Source organism: Dacryopinax primogenitus (genome assembly GCF_000292625.1).
Source record: "Dacryopinax primogenitus strain DJM-731 SS1 chromosome Unknown DACRYscaffold_5, whole genome shotgun sequence".
Classification (NCBI taxonomy): Eukaryota; Fungi; Basidiomycota; class Dacrymycetes; order Dacrymycetales; family Dacrymycetaceae; genus Dacryopinax; species Dacryopinax primogenitus.
In genome coordinates, this window is record NW_024467202.1 from 1,091,732 (window position 1) to 1,110,191 (window position 18,460).

The window sequence follows — 18,460 nt, forward strand, 5'->3', positions numbered from 1 at the left end:
TAATTTGCACCACACATTACTTATATTGGGACGTTCCTTCACTTCAGACGAACCACAAAAGGTGGAAATCATGGATTGGCTAGACATGGACATAGCAACATGGGGCAACGACGTAACATGATCCTCTCCCTCATTGGTGACAAGCCCTCATGCAACTGGGGGCTTGGTACCAGGGGCGAAGGTGTATGTAAGACCACATTTCCCGCAATATTGTCGGTCTTGGTGGAAGGCCATGAAAATGCCAGCGCCGCAAGTGGCGTTCTGCAGAACGGATCAGAATCGTATACCTTACATAGAATGAACATGAAAACATACCGGGCACTCCCTCCTCAACCGCTTGATCTTGCCATCCGAATCGACCTTGTAGTACTTCAGAATGGACATCTTGACCTTCTTGCGCTTGTGCTTGATCTTCTTGGGGGTGCTGTACTGCTTCTTCTTGCGCTTCTTCGCACCACCACGCAGACGCAAGACGAGATGAAGGGTGGATTCCTTCTGGATGTTGTAGTCCGACAGGGTGCGGCCATCCTCCAGCTGCTTGCCTGCAAAGATCAGGCGTTGCTGATCAGGAGGGATACTGAAAGCAATGAGAAAGTTGGTCTATGGCCAACGGCAAACATAATCTGCGCACCCTTCCTTGTCCTGAATTTTTGCTTTTACATTGTCAATCGTGTCCGAAGACTCCACCTCAAGGGTGATGGTCTTGCCCGTGAGGCTGAGGTTGTGTCAATACTGTGCAACAGAATTCGAAGTGAAGGGGTCGCGTACGTCTTAACGAAGATCTGCATGGCGGCTGAAAGAAACACGATTCAGCGCAAGCGAAGATAATTGAAGAGATACTGACGCAGATTACGAGGTAGACAGTACCAATGCGCTTGTTTGTCTACCCAACAAGACTATATGATGGGATCTTCGACAATGCAAGCTTGTTGGCAAGAGATGTGAGGGTGATATGAAGGACGGTCGAGCCAGACGGGTCCCAATTGGTTCCGTACAAATGTGCAGTTTCAGGGAATTATAGCTTTAGGGCAGGCCTTACTTATGTAATATAGCTACAATGCCGGAGCGTAATTCCGCACAAGGATTCATACAATGATGATGTCTGCATAACAATGCTTCAAGGGGATGATACGGTTTGGTTGCGTTCATGTTTTCTAGGCCCAGGACTGGCCGAAAGCGTCCATTTGATTTTTCTTGACCCACGTCTACTACTGATGACACCCCACTTCGATAGGTTTAGTGGGAGTGCGACAGAATGAGACCACATGAAGTGAATGCGACACCACCATATCATGTGTCCATCATCAGCATGGATAAGTCTTTTTGTTGGGGAATATATAAGACTCTCCCGATGATGCACATACACGTGTTTGAGGAAGAAGGCAATGTCGATTAAATGTTGCGGAAGCAGAGAAGAGAGGGAAAAGGTAACAGACCAAAGGCGTCAGCGCATCAATCGCACGCCCCTTACGCGTCCCTACCCTTAGACGCCCGCCCTTTGCCCACCCTTCCCCTAAGGCAACACGCGTCCCCCTCCTCGCCCACACTGCCCATGTACACGCATTAATCTTTCCGAGGTCATGGCCGCTCGTCCTGGTCCACCACCACCAATTATAGAATCCCGTAAACGACTACGTTCCCTATCTTCTTCATCCGTCTGTTCGAGCCCAAAACGTCAGGCTTCTGAAGGCCCCTCGGATTCCCCCGACTCCGCGACGCCACCGGGTACGACACCAGTCAATACCTCTCTCACCATCCCACTCGAGTCCCAACTCTCTCTGCAATCTCCTGCCTCGACCCCCACCTCAGAAGACTTGCCCATGCAGACCCCTACTCAGCCGTCATCGTTCATGATCCATCCGCCTTCTCCAGAGGCCGCCGACACCCTCATCCCACCACAAGATCGCTGGAGTCACATCACCGGTCTACGAAACGCAAGCCAGGTTCCCGGGGCAACGTGGTACTTGGTATCTGCTAAATGGCTGAAGCGCTTCGAGATTGCGTGTACGGGGAAGGCCGGCAAGGATGAGAAGCTGGTAACGCAGGAGACCCTAGGCGCTGTCGATAATAGCGACATCATAGACGCGGAGGGAGAGCTCCGACGTGACCTCGAAGGGGATGAATATGAGCCGCTACCGCAAGAAGCTTGGAATGCCTTACAACGATGGTGAGCATGCGTGCTTATTATTTCCTAAAGATTGAGCTTATGCTTTGCTAGGTACGGTGTTTCTTCCACTCCCTTACAACGTAGTGTATACGAGGGACCAAGCGGCAGCACTATGCTACACTACCATCCCCATCTCTTCCACCTTTTCCTACTTACAACATCACCTCCCAGAGTTGATACTGCCTTGCCTGCATCTGCGCCACTGCTGCGACTGTACGAACCGCAACCTCTCTCTGATCTATATGCTGCTGCTGTGTCCAACCTGCCACGATTGTCACCACCCAATCTCGTACCCTCGCCAGCACCACCATTTCGTCTTTGGCGACTTGACGAAACCGAGTCTCCTGACCTTATCAAATCTTCGCATTATCCTTTCCGGAGGCTCTTAGTCAAGGGTGGTCGCTTACTTCCTCAGCTATCTGAGACAAATGCATCTCCGACAAATCCTCCCCTCACTATCCAAGGAAGCCTGCTCTCTAGCGGTGATTGCCTCCTAATGGAATTACCTGACAGTGCTGGCAAATATCCTATCGAAAATCCCCAGACTGTCCCTGGCAACACCTCTGTCGTCCCTTCCCCAGTGCCATCTAATGCAATATTGCCCCCGCCACCCCCTCCCTTGTTTGGATCTGGTGCATCGAATGCCGGCCAGAAGGATTTCTTTTCACGATACGAGACAGATGCAGCCAAAGGCTCAAATCCTCCTCTGTTTTCTGTACGAGGATTGTCAAAGCCGTCGGGCTCAGAGGGCATGAGAACAGCCGTAACTGAATTGAAAGGCAAAGAGAAAGAGGAGAAGAAAGGCAACCGGGGGACAATGGGGCTCGCCAATCTTGGGAACACATGCTTCATGAACTCCGCCGTACAGTGCTTGGCTCACACGGAGGAGCTCGCCGAGTACTTCCTCAGTACGTTCCCTTGTTCAACCTTTTCGTTTGGTGCATTGTCTGATAGTTGTCCAGCTGGTGTGTTCAGGACGGAGATCAACCGGACAAATCCGCTAGGAATGGGTGGACAGATCGCTGAAGCGTTTGGAGCATTGATGAACAGACTCTGGGGACCAGTAACAGCATCAAATGGTTCCTATTCATCCGGGTCCTCTTACTCTCCTAGGGAGTTCAAGTCTATCCTGGCCAAGTTTGCTCCACAGTTTTCGGGATATATGCAGCACGATTCACAGGAGCTATTGGCATTCCTTCTCGATGGGTTGCACGAGGACCTGAATCGGGTATTAACAAAACCTTACGTCGAGAAGCCTGATTGGCCGGGCAAGGGAGGACCCAAGGAGTTAATCGCCTTCGCGAAGGAATGTTGGGACGGCTATCTCAAGCGTAACGACAGTGTCATTGTGGACCTATTCCAGGGCCAATACAAGAGCACCCTTGTCTGCCCTGAGTGCGCTAAGGTTCGTTGTCTGCCCTCGTGAATCGACAGACCTAACACATTGGAAAGGTCTCCATTACATTTGATCCTTACATGTATCTAACGCTGCCCTTGCCTATCAATCGGAAGTGGCGAGGAAAGGTTCATTTCATCCCCTGGGCATTGGATAAACCACGACAGCGGTTAACCCTTGAGCTTCCTAAGGAAGCTGACTTCAAACGCCTCAAGCAGCATGTCGGTGCTCTTACAGGGGCAGATCCTACTTGTCTTATTGCCGCAGAGCCGTACCAGCACGTGTTCTGGAAGTTTTGGGAAGATGTTGCACCTGTTGGCGATATCAACACGGGTAGCGACGATGTTGCCTTTTACGAGCTTCCCTGCGCTCTATCTCAGCTGCGTGCAACAAGCACTGATCGTTCGTCACCAGTGCGCCTTGTGGACTCAGGTTGGATCCTTGTTTCAATTTTCCTATCTGCCAGCAGACCGCGACACAATCCGGAGTCAAGATTCGGGTCCAGACGATATCTTGCACACGATAAATTCCCCCTCATCGGCCAGCCATTTGTGCTTGCCTTGACCAGGCAGGAAGCCAGCAGTGAGGATGTGATCTACGACAGAATAGTTCAAAGAGTCAGCCAAATAACGACCCGGAAAGTGGAGCTGTATGATGATCAGGCCCTTCCCGTGACACCTGCATTGACGAACAAGGACCAAATGGCGAACCAGGCCGAAACACCAGATGTGGACGATCTGTTTGGTGCTCACGAGAATGCAGACGCCTCAACGTCCACATCTGCTGCACAAACCGCCAATCGCCAGAGTGTCAAGGTGACCAATGGCCAACATGCGGACCACCAACGATCCTGGACTGCACGAAAGGATATGTTCAAGATGCATATTTTACAGCATCTGCGCGACCTAGGAGAAGGACACCTTGTGACCGGGTGGAGTATAGAGGCTACCAATCGCATTGTTGAATTCGAAGATCGCAAACAAGACGTTAGTGGAGCAGTTCGGGTGCTCCCAGGTGGTTTCAAAGAAGAGATTGAAGAGGAGGAGGACTTGGCAGTTCAAGGCAGTGCTGACGACCCGTATAAACCTCTTCTTAAACAAGGCGAAGCGATCATGTGCGAGTGGAACGACGATGCAGCTCAGTACTTCTTCGAGGATCCATATACTACGTGGGACGAATTTGAAGATATCGTGGATCCTACTATCGCGACATCGGATGAAGCAGAAAAGACCGCGGGCAAAAAGGGTATCAGTCTTTATGACTGCCTGTCTGAGTTTACCCGTGAGGAGCAACTGGGTGAGGACGACCTCTGGTATTGCCCGCAATGCAAGAAACATCAGCAAGCAACGAAGAAATTTGAGATATGGAGCGTACCAGACATTCTCGTCGTTCACCTGAAGCGTTTCAGCAGCGGTCGACTATTGCGTGACAAGCTAGACATGATGGTTGACTTCCCCCTGGAGGGTTTGGACTTGGAGGGTCGAGTTGAGGAGAAACTAGAGTGGAAGCGTATGCGAGAAGCAGAAGGCAAGGCTAATGAGAAGAACGGGGATCCAGAGGAGGAGCCTATAACCTACGATCTCTTCGCGGTTGACGAGCACCTGGGAGGTCTTGGGGGCGGCCACTATCGGGCTTACGCAAAGAACTACGCAGATGGACTGTGGTATCATTTCGACGACTCCCACGTTACCCAGGCAGATCCTGCCGCAGCAGTTGTGAGTGCGTTCAACAACCTGGTTTAGGCATACTCATGGGGCAGCAGAACCGTAACGCCTACCTCCTATTCTACCGTCGACACACATCACGGCATCTAGGCGGCAAGACATGGGGGAAAGTTATGGCCGTACGCACTGCAGGCCCTGTTGCAGGTGCAGAAGCACCTGAACAACAAGTCAAATCCATGAATCCTTTCCGTGGTACAGACGTCAAGCGGCCAGAGTTCGGGCCGGCCCTCCCGTTTCCCCGTCTAGTGCCCGCCAAATCTGGAATGATCTCACCCGCTTCGTCTGACTCCAGTGATTCTGGAGAGGGTCCAGGCTACAGCCCTCCCAGTCCACCTCCATTCGACCTGTCAGGCAATGATCAGTTGTTATTGAACGGTAACCTTGACCTGGAAGATAACGATGATTACAATGGGCAGCTTATTGTTCGCGGCGCTGCTCCGAGCCCGTTTGGCGGATCCACCAGTGCCGAAATGGGCGACTCAGGGATTATCACCCCGGCCGATTCTGAGATGGATAATGCCGAAGCCAGTGCGTCTTCCGATCCCTGGGCCGACGAGGAGCCTAGTCAAGCAGGTAGATATGCACCTGCATACGATGATGACGACTTGATCAAAGGATACCTGCCGACACCCCCAGATGTTGACATGAAGAGTGTGGAGGGTGAGAAGGCTCAGCCTAGGAGCAGTGAATGATGCAACGTTGGGGCAGGTTCAGCTCGACTTTTGTGCACGCATACATATTTCCTACTTCATTCTCATTTTTGTCCAACTGTTCTGTACCGTTTCTTGATGACAATCAACCAACCATCATGACCGGAACAATGATGATATTTTGAGATCACGTGATGCCGTGTCCCGATGAGGACAACAGTGGAAGTGCGGAGAACCGCAAGTCAGGGGATAGAGTGACCATCACACTTTCCATTCTCTCTGCACGACGAATAGCTCGATAGCCCTCTTACTGTCCATCTACCATCTACAACATTCATTTTCATCATTGTCACCGCGGCTAGCATTGCGCATTCTATTATAGCCGCTGCTACTTCCAGCTCGAGTGCATCGCCTGCCACCACGGCACCAGCTCGCAAGACGGGTCGTAAACTCGGCGGAAAGAATCCCCCCGGCCACCGCGCTGGAGGGGTGCGTAGCGGCGCAGGAAGACCAAATAAATCCCAGATACTTTCCCGCAGAACGGAAGTAGTTCGTGTTACTGCAAATGCACCTATGGCGGCGCCTGTTGCACCAAGTCCAGCGCCTGCGCAGGGTGGGATGCATCCTGCTGCTCACCAAGTACGCTGCTGACTCTGCGATCCCTAGAGCGCATGATCCCTATATCGTCCCTGCATCCAGCATATGTTCCCTATATGAATCACCCTCATGATCAAGGACTCATCGTGCTGCCTCTTCAAGTCGTCATGGGCCTGGCACAGACCTTTGCACCTCAAGCGATGATGCCAGTACCCTATTCCTTTGGTCTTCCACCTGTGTTACCCGGTGTCTATCCCCAATCTGCTTCACAATCCGCAACAATGGCTGCTGTTCCCCAAGGCGTTTCTCAATCTGCGCCTGCACCTCCCACTGCACCCGCCCCATCGACGACCGCATCGAGCACGCCACCATCTCCCCTCACTCCAGGCCGCAACACGGATGGTCGGCTTTCTTCAAAACGGCAAAGAACCGAGACTACTGTGCATGCAACTCCCGTGGGACGCAAAGCACGGACTTGCCAAATCTGTGTCAAGGCTGGTCATCCCGAGAGCGCCCACACCTGTCCTGGACGAGGGTTACGGGCTTTGTGCCCGTACAACCCGAGCAAGCAGAATAAGACTGTTGCGAATGTTGAGCAGGGAGATGAACAGGATGCTGAAGGAGAAGATGTGGATGAGCCGGACAGCGCTGATCCGGACTTGCAGGATGAGGCTGCTGTAAACGCCCTCACGTACCCTCCTCCGACGCCACAACCCCCAAGTGCCGCGGATCCCTCAACAAGCGCGACTTCTTCTACTCTTACATTTCCATCCCAATCTACTCCGATGGTCATTCCCAATGGCCAGAATCCCCTTCTCCAAACTGCGTATCCTTTCGCATTCCAAACTGCTTTCCAGGCCATGAGAGTAGCCAACATGCCCGGTCAACCCCCCTCAGGTGCTGTTCCCATGATGCCAGGTTCAGCCCCAATCCCTGGCTCCCTCGTCTACCTCACCCCCACACCACCCCAACGAGCGTCCAAACGCAACGCAAGGCATTGCGTAGTTTGCATTGATACGGGACACGCGGATGAAGGAACGACGTGTCCAGGTCGCGGGAAGAGGAACCGATGCAAGTACTACGTTCCAGAGCAGCATGGCAGAGATCAAGATACGTCGATGAATACAACGGGATTCCCTAATGCGGTCCTGTAGCCACTGGTTCAGAAACTGTGCTGTCCCACATTTTCATCCAGAACGCCAGAATATTAATCCTCACTCAACGGTATAATTTTGTTGGATTTTGATGTGAGATTATTGTGATATATGAAATTCTTCCGAAGTATGTTACATCTATTCATTTGTTGTATGTAATATTCTGTCTTTGGGCGGATGACTCTGTTCCTGTATACTTCACAGATATTAGCGAAAGATACAAAAGTCACCAGTCAATATAAAGTATAATATTCCTTCACTCAGTCTTCATCAGGTTCTAAGGGTATTCCACGAGCCCCCACGGGTTCTGCTTCAACAACAGTTATATGATACCGGTTATACTGTGGGACTATGCTGTCCGCGTCAATGGGGAGATTGAGCACCCCTCTAAGCACGATCTGAGCTCCAATCTTGTTTTGAACGATGTTGTGCTCAGTGCAGCTGATGCTGCGAATGCACGCGGGACACCCGTCTTCGCAGCCACAATGTTCGAGTATCTCAAGAGCCTTTGCTAGGACGTGATGGGCTGAAATGCGGGGTGAGAGTGGTCAGAATGCGGATGAAGGAAAGTTGCTTACTCCGATCGTACACTTTTGCACATATTCCACTCGCGGCAGTACCGTCATAGAAGATCAACCGAGCCGGTCGTTTTCTTTGGGATTCCTTTTGCATGTATTCCTTCTGAGGCGCCTTACACTCAGTTCCAACATCTCCTAGTGCAGTAAGCACAAAAACGGGAAGAATGCTGAGGACTGCATGACAAGCAGCATGAATAGCCTCGGCTGGATTGATATCTTTGTCAATGAGGAGATTCAAGGTAGGTCGCGGAACATCAATCCAAAAGCCGGTTGATGACCGAATAAAGGGGGGTGAATCAAGGTCGACAGTGTCAAGAATGGTTGTTTCCCTGTGTAGAGGTCACATCTGGATTCTACAAAATGTTAAATCATACTAACCTCATTTTGAAGAAGCCGAATACGACAGTTTTACGCACGATTCGGCCAAAGTACGAACGCTGCTGGGAATCTTTGATCTCTCTAATGCGATAGGTTTGAGAGGGATCAACATCCGTGAAATCCCTAAGTCGCGTAAGAATGTGAAGCACCACTAGTCAAAGTTTCCCACCTTGGCTTTGTATAGTAATTCACATCTGCACGTGCAATCTTAGCGATCCTGGTATCATGATCCACTTCTCGAACCAAGAAGGTTAGACCCTGATGCATGAACTGTTTCAACAATTAATGTCAGGCCCTGCTCCGAGTGATAGAGTCTCACAATGCCTCCTTCGTAGGTCTATCCAAGGTCTGAGCACATACCCACGAAAGATACAAATAACTCACTTCGAAGATTGCACGAGAGAGCTCTATCTCTTCCAGTACGCGAGCCGCCCCATGTTGCTCGTCCTGCGTTGTGATGTCGATGACGGTGTACTTATCTTCTTGGATACCACGAAGGGAGACCATCATAGTTGGTCGCGGCTTGTACGACGGATGGGTGGTGTACCTGCACGTTATCAGATACGGATTGGATCGTTGGATCGTTGGAGCAATTACGAACCATCCCTCTTTGTCGCAAATCAGGCGACTTTTGCAGACTTCTTCAAAACAAGGGCCGAAATACTTCCCATCGTCTTGCAAACGAATGGGCAATTCATCTGCAGCACATTGAAGATGACTTTCAAGTACTCCTTCGTTCGTAATATCGACGATGAGTGGTTCGGTAGGCTGATTGCTAAGGTTACTTTGTGACAGCCTCTTCACGCGTGTTTCTCACCTTTTCGAAGACTTCGTCTGGGTTCAGCATGTAATGCTGATCAATTGGTAGTGAATCGCCCACGAGGATGGCCAGAGAATCGCGGGCTCTGCGGCCAGCACGGCCAGCCTGCTGCCTCTAACAAGTAGTCAGCAAATAGGCATCTGTAGTGGATGCATTTCATGTACCAAGCTTGCAATGCCAAATGGAAAGCCGAGCATGATGACGGCGTCCAAAGTTCCGATATCGACCCCAAGCTCTAGTGCATTGGTCGCGATAATGCCCTTTGAAGCTGATGAGACAATGTGCCATGTTGATATAAATTGACTGTGTACCAATAGATGCCCGGAGAAAGCGTCTTTCTCAATGCGACGGCGATCCTGGAAAACAGCTGAGGGTCATGGTACGAACAGGAGCGGCGTATATCTTACTGCAACGGAATATCCGCCTCGGTATGCGGACACACGGTCCAGGATGTCCTGCCTTCCCTCCGCTGTTAACTGATGTCGAATAGATTTCATGACCAACTCGCATGTTCTCCGAATCTTGCAAAAAAGGATTGTGCGCACCCCATGCTTCATGAGATATCGGAAAAGGTAGCATGCTTCTTGCATGGAGCTAGATCGGCCAAGGGCTGGGTCCATCTCATCCAAAAAGGGCGGATTCCAGAGAAGGAAGTCCTTATGTCCTGTGGGGGCTCCATCATCAGTGATGACTTCGACATCCTGTGTGATTTGATAAGCACGTTCAAAAGAGTGGCACAAGAAAGACGAACATCCACACCGAATATGTTCATCATATGTCCTCTCGGATCATTAATAGTGGCGCTACAAGAGACGAAGACGCAGCGTCGATCTGTGGAATGCAATCAAAAACCAGATCAATCAGCATGAGAGAGCGCACTTACTTCCAACAGCAGCGCACAACCTCCTCAATCTTCTAGCTACGAAAGACACCTGAGTTCCCATCAAACCCGAATAATAATGCAGCTCGTCGACTACAACCATCTTCAGGTTTCTGAGGAAGTGGCGCCAGGTATCTTCGTTGGGCAGGATAGATGCATGTAGGGTATCGAAGTTGGTAAAGATTATTGAGGCGTTCTCTCTGATATCTGCACGCCTGTGAACTCAAAATCCGGACCTGATAATTGAAAGGTCTACTTTGCCGTCGATCCTTTGGGGTATCGCCATCGTACGCCGCGATCATAATGCCCTCCAAACCGTGAACTCTAACTAGCAGCTGCTGAAGCCCCGTCAACTGGTCTTGCGCCAGGGCCTTTGTCGGGTAAATAAAGATGGCCGTTGAGCTCTTATCCTCCTCCAAGTTGCACAGGGCCGGAACTTGATAGATTACACTCTTCCCGCTTGCCGTACTGGTCGAGACCACGACGTTCTTCCCGTCCCAGATGGCGTTAAGAGCGGCTGCTTGATGGCTATAGAACCCCTCGACTTTGCGCGCGCTCAGAAGGGCCTCCTTGATAGCCGGTGAGAGGGTGCGGTTCAGTCGTCCCCAGACTGCATCTTTCGCTTGAAACTCGCGTCGCTTCACGATCTGTCCTTTGTAGTGCTCATCCTCTGTCAGCCGCTTGATAATGGTGTCAATCGGTAGACGAAGCTGTGGGTCCGGGACAACCTTGGGGGGTTGGTTAGATCCAGAGTTCGCGCTTTCTTCCTCTTGAACGTCATTGGGCCGTGTCCGTTTGAGGGGATGAACAGGGACGTGGGCACGCGCTGCGTCTTGCACTAGTCGGACCGGGTCGTCCCCATTTGCAGCACAAGCGGCGAGCAATCTGTAACAGAACGGCACATAAGAAAAATGCAGGAAGGTGCTGAAGCTGAGAGAATACGCACTCATTCACAGCCCGTGTGAAGCTTTGCGAACGTTTCTCGATCAGCTTCATCAGCTGTTGCTGTGTAAGCGCCGGAGGTGCAGAGAACTTTCCTGCAGCCTCCTTTCTGTTTGTTTTGTTAGCGACACTGAATCGACTTGTCGTGATCGGAACGCACATCTTTTGGGTGTTCTTATTCGTCTCCACAAAGTCCAACACGAGGACATGTTCGCACCTGCTGGGGTCTTCGGCGGGCGCGAGTTGGAAGTCAGGTGAGCCCTTTCGCCCAGACTTTCGGGAGTAGGACGAAGATGCAACCTCACGATCGTGGTGAACCCGAATGGACTCAGCTTCGACATATGCGAAGCGAACAAGGTCTGGTATGATGGCTCTGGAGGAGAGGTTAGGGTAAATAAGAAACTGAGAGTTGGAAAGTGCTTGCTTGATTTCGGCTACCCTGGCCAAATCGAGTGGTCTGAAAGAGTAGTTGAACAAGTCTGTTTAATAGTCTCTGGGAAGCTTACTGCTTAATGAGACCTTCTACGGACGATCGAATGGTGTCGAACGTGACAGCTAGATGCTTCCTCGCATGACAGAAGGCGATGACCGTGTTAAGCGACTATTGGCAGCATTAGCACGCCTCTCAACGAAAGGCACAAGCAAGGCACACCTTGAACAGTTTCTCAAGCCCCTTGAAGTACTCCGGCCATGGCCCGGCATCTACCTGGGGTGCCTTACGCCGAGGCGCCGCCTTTGCCTTCTTTGCTGCAGGCCCAGATTGCTCGATGGATGCTATGAAGTCAGCGGCAGCTTTCCGTTTGCTACTGCGCTCCGGCATGTTATACAGGAGCTGGACCAGGAGAGTTAGATTTCAAGATCACATAGCTTGCCCTCTGTGGGCGTGTGGTAACCTACTGGCCAGTCCATAGACGATCCTTACTGTTCTCAGGGTTTGGGGACAGCCACTGAAATGACATGTGAATATTCGGGCCGACGATCCCCTTGCGTGGGGAAAGTCCACATAGTGAGCGCTTGGCTGGGGCAGCGCTTGTTGACAACTGGTACACGACACAGGCTGCATATAGCTGGATGCCCTCTTACTAGTTCTGATGACTATCGTATATCCCCTGAGCTGCCCTTATCACCTCTGAACCCTCTCAGACCTCGACCAGCCGTCCAAAATTGCCCACTCTCTCCTTGCTATAGGCCATAGGATGACGTTACCAGCACATCTCACCCACCTGGCCATATACAACCCTACTTTATTACCGACAGAGGCCCAGCTACAGGCTGCAGAAGACAGCGATGACGCATATGAGCTGGCACATATCGTTTTCTATTCGTCGCATGAGGGGACAGTATCGCGGGACCGGATGCTCCGGCAGGTGGGGCTGGCGAAGGCATTGGTCAACTTTGCGGGGTGCGTCTTGTATTCTGTGGGAGACACAACCAAGATGCGGTTGCTTATTCTGATGCAGGATGTTTGAGACCTCACCTTTGGACACCAATGTGCATTCTCAGAAGAAGCGGCTCATCACATTCTCTCCCGAGCAGGACTGGTGGCTCCATGCCGCCTTTGACCTGGAACGAATGCAGAAACCTTCGACGGACAAAGGGAAAGCAAAAGAGAAGGAGAAGAAAGAGAAAGAGAAGTCCCTCGACAAGGAAAAGAGCAGGGGTACCCCAGTGGAGGACAAGGGAGACTGGGAGTATAAGGATGAGTTGGATGACGACGTGCTCAAGGCGACCTTGGTGGGGGGATATGATGAGTTCAAGGTATGCCGCGTCCGTCGAGTTATTCTCTACTACCTAAGATGGCGCTTCAGCTCCGTCACGGCACATTTTCGGATGTCCTACACGCAAAGGATCGGCCAGACCTAGAACGAGAACTAGAACGATTCTTCACCGTTTGGGCATCAAAATGGGACTTGGCAGCGCCAGCGTCACCAACGGACAATCCCCCAGCATTGCCCCCTCAGCCTCAACGTGCCATCATCCCTCCCTTGTATGACGTTTTCACCCGCATAGCAAAAACAACACGAGATTTCACCCGAATGTCAATGTCAGCAAAATCCGAATAGCTGTACTATTAATGTGAGAAATCGGTCTCATCTGCTTAGGAGGCTTATTGAAAAGCGCCACAGCGTGTACCAACTCGTGTGCTCCTTGTTTTGTGTCTCCAACAATTCGCACGCGTCGAAGGAATGCATTAATACGCCAGTGCCAGGGCGAAATTAGCTCCATCGCCGCGCCCACCGGATTCGCAGAAGCGATATTGCGCGGGATCAAATATAAACTGTCGTCTCGCGTGGATTGATATGGGAGTTGTCAAGGAAGCGGCCCCCTGGCCGCCCTCTACCCTTGGATTCACATGGGCTATTCAACTGCGATGACGACTGCCGGATATCAGCAAGGTCGATGAATGGACGGAACTATCGAGCTCATAATATTAGGTACTGGAAGGCGAGTCAAACGATGGGACTTAGTGCTGGCCCTTTTGTTATGGAGGGGGGTGTTTGTGGCGCCTAAAGTGCGTCATCGTGGAATGCGGAGGTATGCGGTGAATTGAATGATTGATATGGGCACAGCCGCTGATGGTTGTGTAGGCCAACCCTATACGCTTCTTCCCATAAGGGCCTGCTTGGCGACCCTTGTGTCTTCTGTGCCCTCTTCCCGCTGGTCTCCCCCCTTTGGCTGTCCCCCTTTCCACCCGTCCCATTTGACTTGCCTTCCCTCCGTCTTCCTCTCCCCCTCTCCTCTTGCACTCTGACCACAGATCGAGGCCAGTCCTCTACCCTCTCCGACCCACATTCCTTAACAACACACGCTCACTAGCAACCGACTCTCCTTCACAATCTCTGCGGCGCTTACTCTTTTGTGACTCGTTTCCCAGAAAGAAAAACGAAAAAATCATCCTAGACCAAAAAACAACAATGCAGCTCACCTACCTCCTCCTTGCGCTGCCCCTTGGCGCCTTCGCCAGCTCCTTCCAGACCGTTCCTCACCGTCGGCATCATGCTCGCGCCGCTAAGCGCCAGGCCATCAAGGTCGCCGACACCCTTCAGCCAGAACTGTCCATCCCCTCAACGGGTGGGCAGAAAGCCGTCTTTGCTCACCACATGATTGGCAACACGTACGGGTACACGCAGGACACTTGGACCTCCGACGTCCAGCTCGCGTCATCCAAAGGCCTTGACGCTTTTGCGCTCAACTTTGGCTCTGACAGCTGGCAGCCTCAGCGGATTCAGGACGCTTACTCGGCTGCGTCCGGCACCGGCTTCAAGATGTTCGTCTCAATGGACATGACCGTCATGCCCTGTGCATCTCAGAGCGATGCCGACAACCTCTTCAACACCTTCGTTGCGCCGTATTTGAGCCACCCCAGCCAGATGATGTACCAGGGCAGGCCGCTCGTGTCTACGTTCTCCGGCGAGAGCTGCACGTTCGGTTTCGGCTCGGTCAATGACGGCTGGAACTACTTCACTTCCAAGGCTAGCATGTTCTTCATGCCCGCGTTCAACAACGACCCCGCGACCGCTGCCTCGTGGTCCGCCGTCGATGGCCTTTTCCCTTGGAACTCGGGCTGGAACTACCAACCCACGAACGAGGCTGTCATTGACACGACCGTCATTAACGCGCTCGGCGGCAAGCCCTACATGGCCGCCGTCTCCCCGCACTTCTTCACCCACTACGGTGCCAACTCGTTCAATAAGAACTTCCTTTTCCCATCGGACAACTTCTGGTTCGCCAACCGCTGGGCACTTGTCGTTTCTCAACGCAATCTCTTCGATCTCGTTGAGATGACCACCTGGAACGATTATGGCGAGAGTTCGTACCTTGGCCCTCTTAACGGCGACGAACCCACCGGCACCACATGGACGTCTGGCTTCGACCACACACCCCTCCTTGATATCGCCGCGTACTACATCAGCGCGTTCAAGACCGGCAACGCACCAACCATCACTGAGGATGCCATCTATCTGTGGTCGCGCCCGCATCTCAAGGGGGCCTCAGCGCCCGATCCGATTGGTGTGCCTACGTACGCGGACACCACTGATGATGTTATCTATGCACTCGTCCTCGCCACTTCCACTGCGTCCGTCCAGGTCTGCGCCGGTTCCTCCTGCCAGACATTCACCGCCAACCCGGGTGTGAACCAATTCACTGTCAACATGGTTCCCGGCTCCGGCATGTCCGCCTCGATGACACGCAATGGCCAGACCGTCGTCAACGTTGACGGTGGTTCGTTCACTGTTGAGGGCAGCCCCTCTCTGTACAACTTTAACATCGCTGTTTTCGGTGCCACAAGTAACGGTGGCTCGCCTTCCTCCCCCGGTTCGTCGCCGGGCTCTTCCACCGCTGGCTCTTCCAGCTCCAGTTCTTCATCAAGCTCTAGTGCGAGCCCCACTTCCGCCTCCGCTGCGAAGTGCAAGAAGAAATAAATCTCACGAAATGTGACGATACCGACCGTGCCAGCCGCGCCGGCGCCAATGCATGGCTATACCCCTGGCGTGCGCAAGCCGCGCGCCAGCCGATCTCCCGCTCTTTCTCTGCTCTACTTACCAGCAATTGGCATTCACACTACATTTGATTTACACGACTCGAAACTTTGAAAGGGATTTTGGGACAAGGCTACTGCCTTGCTTTCTATCCAGAGGATATCACGATCCGCACGGCGTATTACGCATTTAAGAGCTCCAGGAGGGCCGGACGGCATGCGCATTCGCTTGCCCTCTCCGATATTTTTTGTTGTACAGCTCTCTTGGGATAAGGCTGGAACTTGGCAAACAGCATCTACACGATGTGTGGTACGCATGGACCACAGGTTTTTGTTGGCGATAATCTTGAAGATTAGTTGGTTTGAGAAATGGATTGTTGTTCTATACAAGCAACTGTCTCTCGAAAAGTCCCGTTACTTTGTTACATCTGAACCTAGACCAACTTCCCTAACCAAACATAGCGCAAACCTACGCTGTAATTTCTCTTTGAGTCCTCATATACCAGGTCTAAGCCCCATTTTGTCCCTCCCCTGAACCTGAATCCAAGTAAGCCATTCACGGAATCGGAACACACTCAAAGTTCCCAACTGTAAATCACGTGAAAAGGAACCCGGAAGAACCACGCGTGAATGGTAATTTGGCGGCGCGTCAAGGGACGCGTAGAGACTGCGCTGCTTTCTCCCTCTCCCTCAAAATGGACTCTGACTCCGATGTGCCCATGGATCAGGAACCATCTTCTAACTCACCTCCGGCCCCAACATTCAGCAGCGGCAAGGGCAAGGGCAAGGCTCCAGCCGATGGGCTCGACGGAAGGCCTGGAGACGCGGACAACCTTCCTTGGGTGGAGAAGTACAGACCGGCGACACTGGATGACGTTGTTTCGCATAAGGACATCACTAGCACCAGTACGTAGTTTTTGTATTTGTATTGGCCTATTTGTACTGGCCGTACAATGAGAGCGAGTCCTGATCCACTGTGTTGATAGTCGAGAAGTTCATCGAGCAGAATCGGTTACCACACTTGCTGTTCTACGGCCCTCCGGGCACGGGGAAGACGAGCACTATCCTGGCTGTTGCGCGGAAGATTTATGGGAATGAGTATCGTAAGCAGATTTTGGAGGTGAGCCTTTCGTCCAAATTCGTCATCCCTTAGCTCATGTGTCTGCGTGGGATGTAGCTGAATGCGTCAGACGATCGCGGCATCGACGTGGTCAGGGAGCAGATCAAAAACTTTGCCGAGATGAGGACATTGTATAGCAAGGGGTTCAAGCTCATTGTCCTTGACGAAGCCGATATGATGACTCAGGCTGCACAGTCGGCGTTGCGACGAGGTGCGCCGCTTCTTTTCTTGTCTTCTCGAGCAGATGTTCATGCGGGGCGGCAGTCATTGAGCAATACACCCGCAACGTCAGGTTCTGCATAATTTGCAACTACGTCAATAAAATCATTCCTGCAATTCAGTCACGATGCACAAGGTTCAGATTCAGCCCACTGCCACAAACAGAGATCGAGAAGAGAATCAAGCAGGTTGTCGAGGCCGAGCAGTAAGCCTTTTTGCCGTTCAGATGAAATACGATGCTGATAAAATCTGTAGTGTCAACCTGACAGAGGATGGGAAGCAAGCACTGCTGAAGCTTTCCAAGGGTGATATGCGACGAGCACTTAACATCCTTCAAGTATGTAATCCGAACTGTCATATAAGCCACAACACTGATTCGTCTCAAGGCTTGTCACGCAGCCTATGACAGGACAGACGAGACTGCGATATACAACTGCACGGGCAATCCCCATCCCTCTGATATTGAGGCTATTGTGACCTCGATGATGAATGACGAGTTCAGCACTTCCTATCAAAGTTCGCGGTTCCTTGGCATTTATTTCATCGCTGACTTTTACGAGCAGAAGTATCACGAATGAAGACAGACAAGGGCCTCGCTTTGCAGGACTTGATTGCAGGGACATATGAGTATCTTGAATCTCTGGAGCTACCACCACAGACGAGAGTTTACCTGCTCGACCACCTAGCTACTACAGAGTAGGTGATGTTTAACAATCGCGATCTGTTACTAACTTAGCATGACAGGCACCGATTGTCAACAGGAGGTAGCGAAAAGGTTCAGCTAACTGCACTGCTCGGGGCCATCAAAAACGGTGTAGAACTTGCTGCACGATAGTGATGTATCAGTACTGAGATGAATCAACTTTCTCGTTGATTTGGCCCGATATATCACATACAATCGAGATTTGGGACGAACAACATTCCTCTAGGCCAATCATTTCTGTAACGTGCGAGTTCGGCCCTGAAACGCTGCTCTATTTGTAGACTACAACCATGATGTGGATCCAGTTCAAGGTAAGAGCACGCATCAGCACGGAGATTAGTTGCTTCCCACAAAAGGTAGTATAGCGAGCGGCACCAGCTACTATGACATTGCAGATCTATGGATCTATGCGACTGATATACATTGCTCAAAATGATAAACAACCATTGTAGCCGGAGAAAATCAGAGAGCGGCGGATACCCATATGTACAGAATAGACATTGTCCACAATACTCTAATGGATCGGCTCCCACACTCGTCTAGATGACCCCAGCCTGCCTATTTAACAGGTAAATATCCAGATCTTGCCAGCCTGGATAACCAGTGTCAGAATGCAAGACGATCAGGGTTTGCAGAGATGACTCACCACCTC

The 18,460-nt window shown here is 51.6% G+C and overlaps 6 protein-coding genes across 6 annotated transcripts; 4 read left to right on the plus strand and 2 right to left on the minus strand.

The window, feature by feature from the left end:
- Nucleotides 1–38: 38 nt before the first annotated feature.
- On the minus strand, nucleotides 39–961 carry DACRYDRAFT_21253 (ubiquitin). The gene is made up of 5 exons (XM_040772311.1): nucleotides 845–961; nucleotides 769–793; nucleotides 632–715; nucleotides 316–577; nucleotides 39–261 (listed from the first exon to the last, which is right to left on the minus strand). Exons 2-5 carry the CDS (start codon nucleotides 786–788, stop codon nucleotides 148–150), a joined length of 480 nt encoding a protein of 159 aa, XP_040630710.1. The 5' UTR covers nucleotides 789–793; nucleotides 845–961; the 3' UTR covers nucleotides 39–147.
- A 1,786-nt stretch (nucleotides 962–2,747) lies between these two features.
- Nucleotides 2,748–6,084, plus strand: DACRYDRAFT_77569 (UCH-domain-containing protein). The gene is made up of 4 exons (XM_040776276.1): nucleotides 2,748–3,075; nucleotides 3,130–3,572; nucleotides 3,620–5,278; nucleotides 5,326–6,084. Exons 1-4 carry the CDS (start codon nucleotides 2,919–2,921, stop codon nucleotides 5,977–5,979), a joined length of 2,913 nt encoding a protein of 970 aa, XP_040630711.1. The 5' UTR covers nucleotides 2,748–2,918; the 3' UTR covers nucleotides 5,980–6,084.
- A 1,419-nt stretch (nucleotides 6,085–7,503) lies between these two features.
- Nucleotides 7,504–12,158, minus strand: DACRYDRAFT_77571 (P-loop containing nucleoside triphosphate hydrolase protein). The gene is made up of 19 exons (XM_040776277.1): nucleotides 11,939–12,158; nucleotides 11,793–11,887; nucleotides 11,711–11,743; nucleotides 11,447–11,659; nucleotides 11,291–11,395; nucleotides 10,601–11,229; nucleotides 10,348–10,551; nucleotides 10,216–10,295; nucleotides 9,872–10,165; nucleotides 9,776–9,820; nucleotides 9,629–9,724; nucleotides 9,462–9,578; nucleotides 9,246–9,412; nucleotides 9,029–9,191; nucleotides 8,964–8,981; nucleotides 8,814–8,914; nucleotides 8,645–8,767; nucleotides 8,267–8,595; nucleotides 7,504–8,214 (listed from the first exon to the last, which is right to left on the minus strand). Exons 1-19 carry the CDS (start codon nucleotides 12,104–12,106, stop codon nucleotides 7,949–7,951), a joined length of 3,246 nt encoding a protein of 1,081 aa, XP_040630712.1. The 5' UTR covers nucleotides 12,107–12,158; the 3' UTR covers nucleotides 7,504–7,948.
- A 324-nt stretch (nucleotides 12,159–12,482) lies between these two features.
- On the plus strand, nucleotides 12,483–13,349 carry DACRYDRAFT_105976 (uncharacterized protein; the record flags this gene model as incomplete). Its single annotated transcript, XM_040768178.1, has 3 exons — nucleotides 12,483–12,688; nucleotides 12,747–13,044; nucleotides 13,095–13,349. The coding sequence occupies 3 exons, from the start codon at nucleotides 12,483–12,485 to the stop codon at nucleotides 13,347–13,349; spliced, it is 759 nt and encodes a 252-aa protein (XP_040630713.1).
- Nucleotides 13,350–14,026: 677 nt separating this feature from the next.
- DACRYDRAFT_21255 (uncharacterized protein) lies at nucleotides 14,027–16,173 on the plus strand. The gene has a single exon (XM_040772312.1). It carries the CDS (start codon nucleotides 14,202–14,204, stop codon nucleotides 15,708–15,710), a length of 1,509 nt encoding a protein of 502 aa, XP_040630714.1. The 5' UTR covers nucleotides 14,027–14,201; the 3' UTR covers nucleotides 15,711–16,173.
- A 312-nt stretch (nucleotides 16,174–16,485) lies between these two features.
- DACRYDRAFT_77578 (P-loop containing nucleoside triphosphate hydrolase protein) lies at nucleotides 16,486–17,940 on the plus strand (the record flags this gene model as incomplete). The annotated part of the gene is made up of 8 exons (XM_040776278.1): nucleotides 16,486–16,672; nucleotides 16,753–16,886; nucleotides 16,944–17,097; nucleotides 17,151–17,310; nucleotides 17,361–17,442; nucleotides 17,492–17,621; nucleotides 17,669–17,801; nucleotides 17,850–17,940. 8 exons carry the CDS (start codon nucleotides 16,486–16,488, stop codon nucleotides 17,938–17,940), a joined length of 1,071 nt encoding a protein of 356 aa, XP_040630715.1.
- Between the last annotated feature and the right edge of the window lie 520 nt (nucleotides 17,941–18,460).

What these genes read in the sequence shown, in the direction of transcription:
- DACRYDRAFT_21253 (XM_040772311.1), bottom strand. Translation starts at nt 788, where the DNA reads ATGCAGATCTTCGTTAAGAC. An exon ending in AAAATTCAGGACAAGGAAGG is followed by an intron (nt 578 to 631) that starts GTGCGCAGATTA and finishes CATTGCTTTCAG; the next exon opens with TATCCCTCCTGATCAGCAAC. An exon ending in GGTTGAGGAGGGAGTGCCCG is followed by an intron (nt 262 to 315) that starts GTATGTTTTCAT and finishes TCCGTTCTGCAG; the next exon opens with AACGCCACTTGCGGCGCTGG.
- DACRYDRAFT_77569 (XM_040776276.1), top strand. Translation starts at nt 2,919, where the DNA reads ATGAGAACAGCCGTAACTGAATTGAAAGGCAAAGAGAAAGAGGAGAAG. An exon ending in TCTGCCCTGAGTGCGCTAAG is followed by an intron (nt 3,573 to 3,619) that starts GTTCGTTGTCTG and finishes CACATTGGAAAG; the next exon opens with GTCTCCATTACATTTGATCC. An exon ending in CAGATCCTGCCGCAGCAGTT is followed by an intron (nt 5,279 to 5,325) that starts GTGAGTGCGTTC and finishes ATGGGGCAGCAG; the next exon opens with AACCGTAACGCCTACCTCCT.
- DACRYDRAFT_77571 (XM_040776277.1), bottom strand. Translation starts at nt 12,106, where the DNA reads ATGCCGGAGCGCAGTAGCAAACGGAAAGCTGCCGCTGACTTCATAGCA. An exon ending in GTAGAAGGTCTCATTAAGCA is followed by an intron (nt 11,744 to 11,792) that starts GTAAGCTTCCCA and finishes CTACTCTTTCAG; the next exon opens with ACCACTCGATTTGGCCAGGG. An exon ending in TTCACACGGGCTGTGAATGA is followed by an intron (nt 11,230 to 11,290) that starts GTGCGTATTCTC and finishes GTTCTGTTACAG; the next exon opens with ATTGCTCGCCGCTTGTGCTG.
- DACRYDRAFT_21255 (XM_040772312.1), top strand. Translation starts at nt 14,202, where the DNA reads ATGCAGCTCACCTACCTCCTCCTTGCGCTGCCCCTTGGCGCCTTCGCC.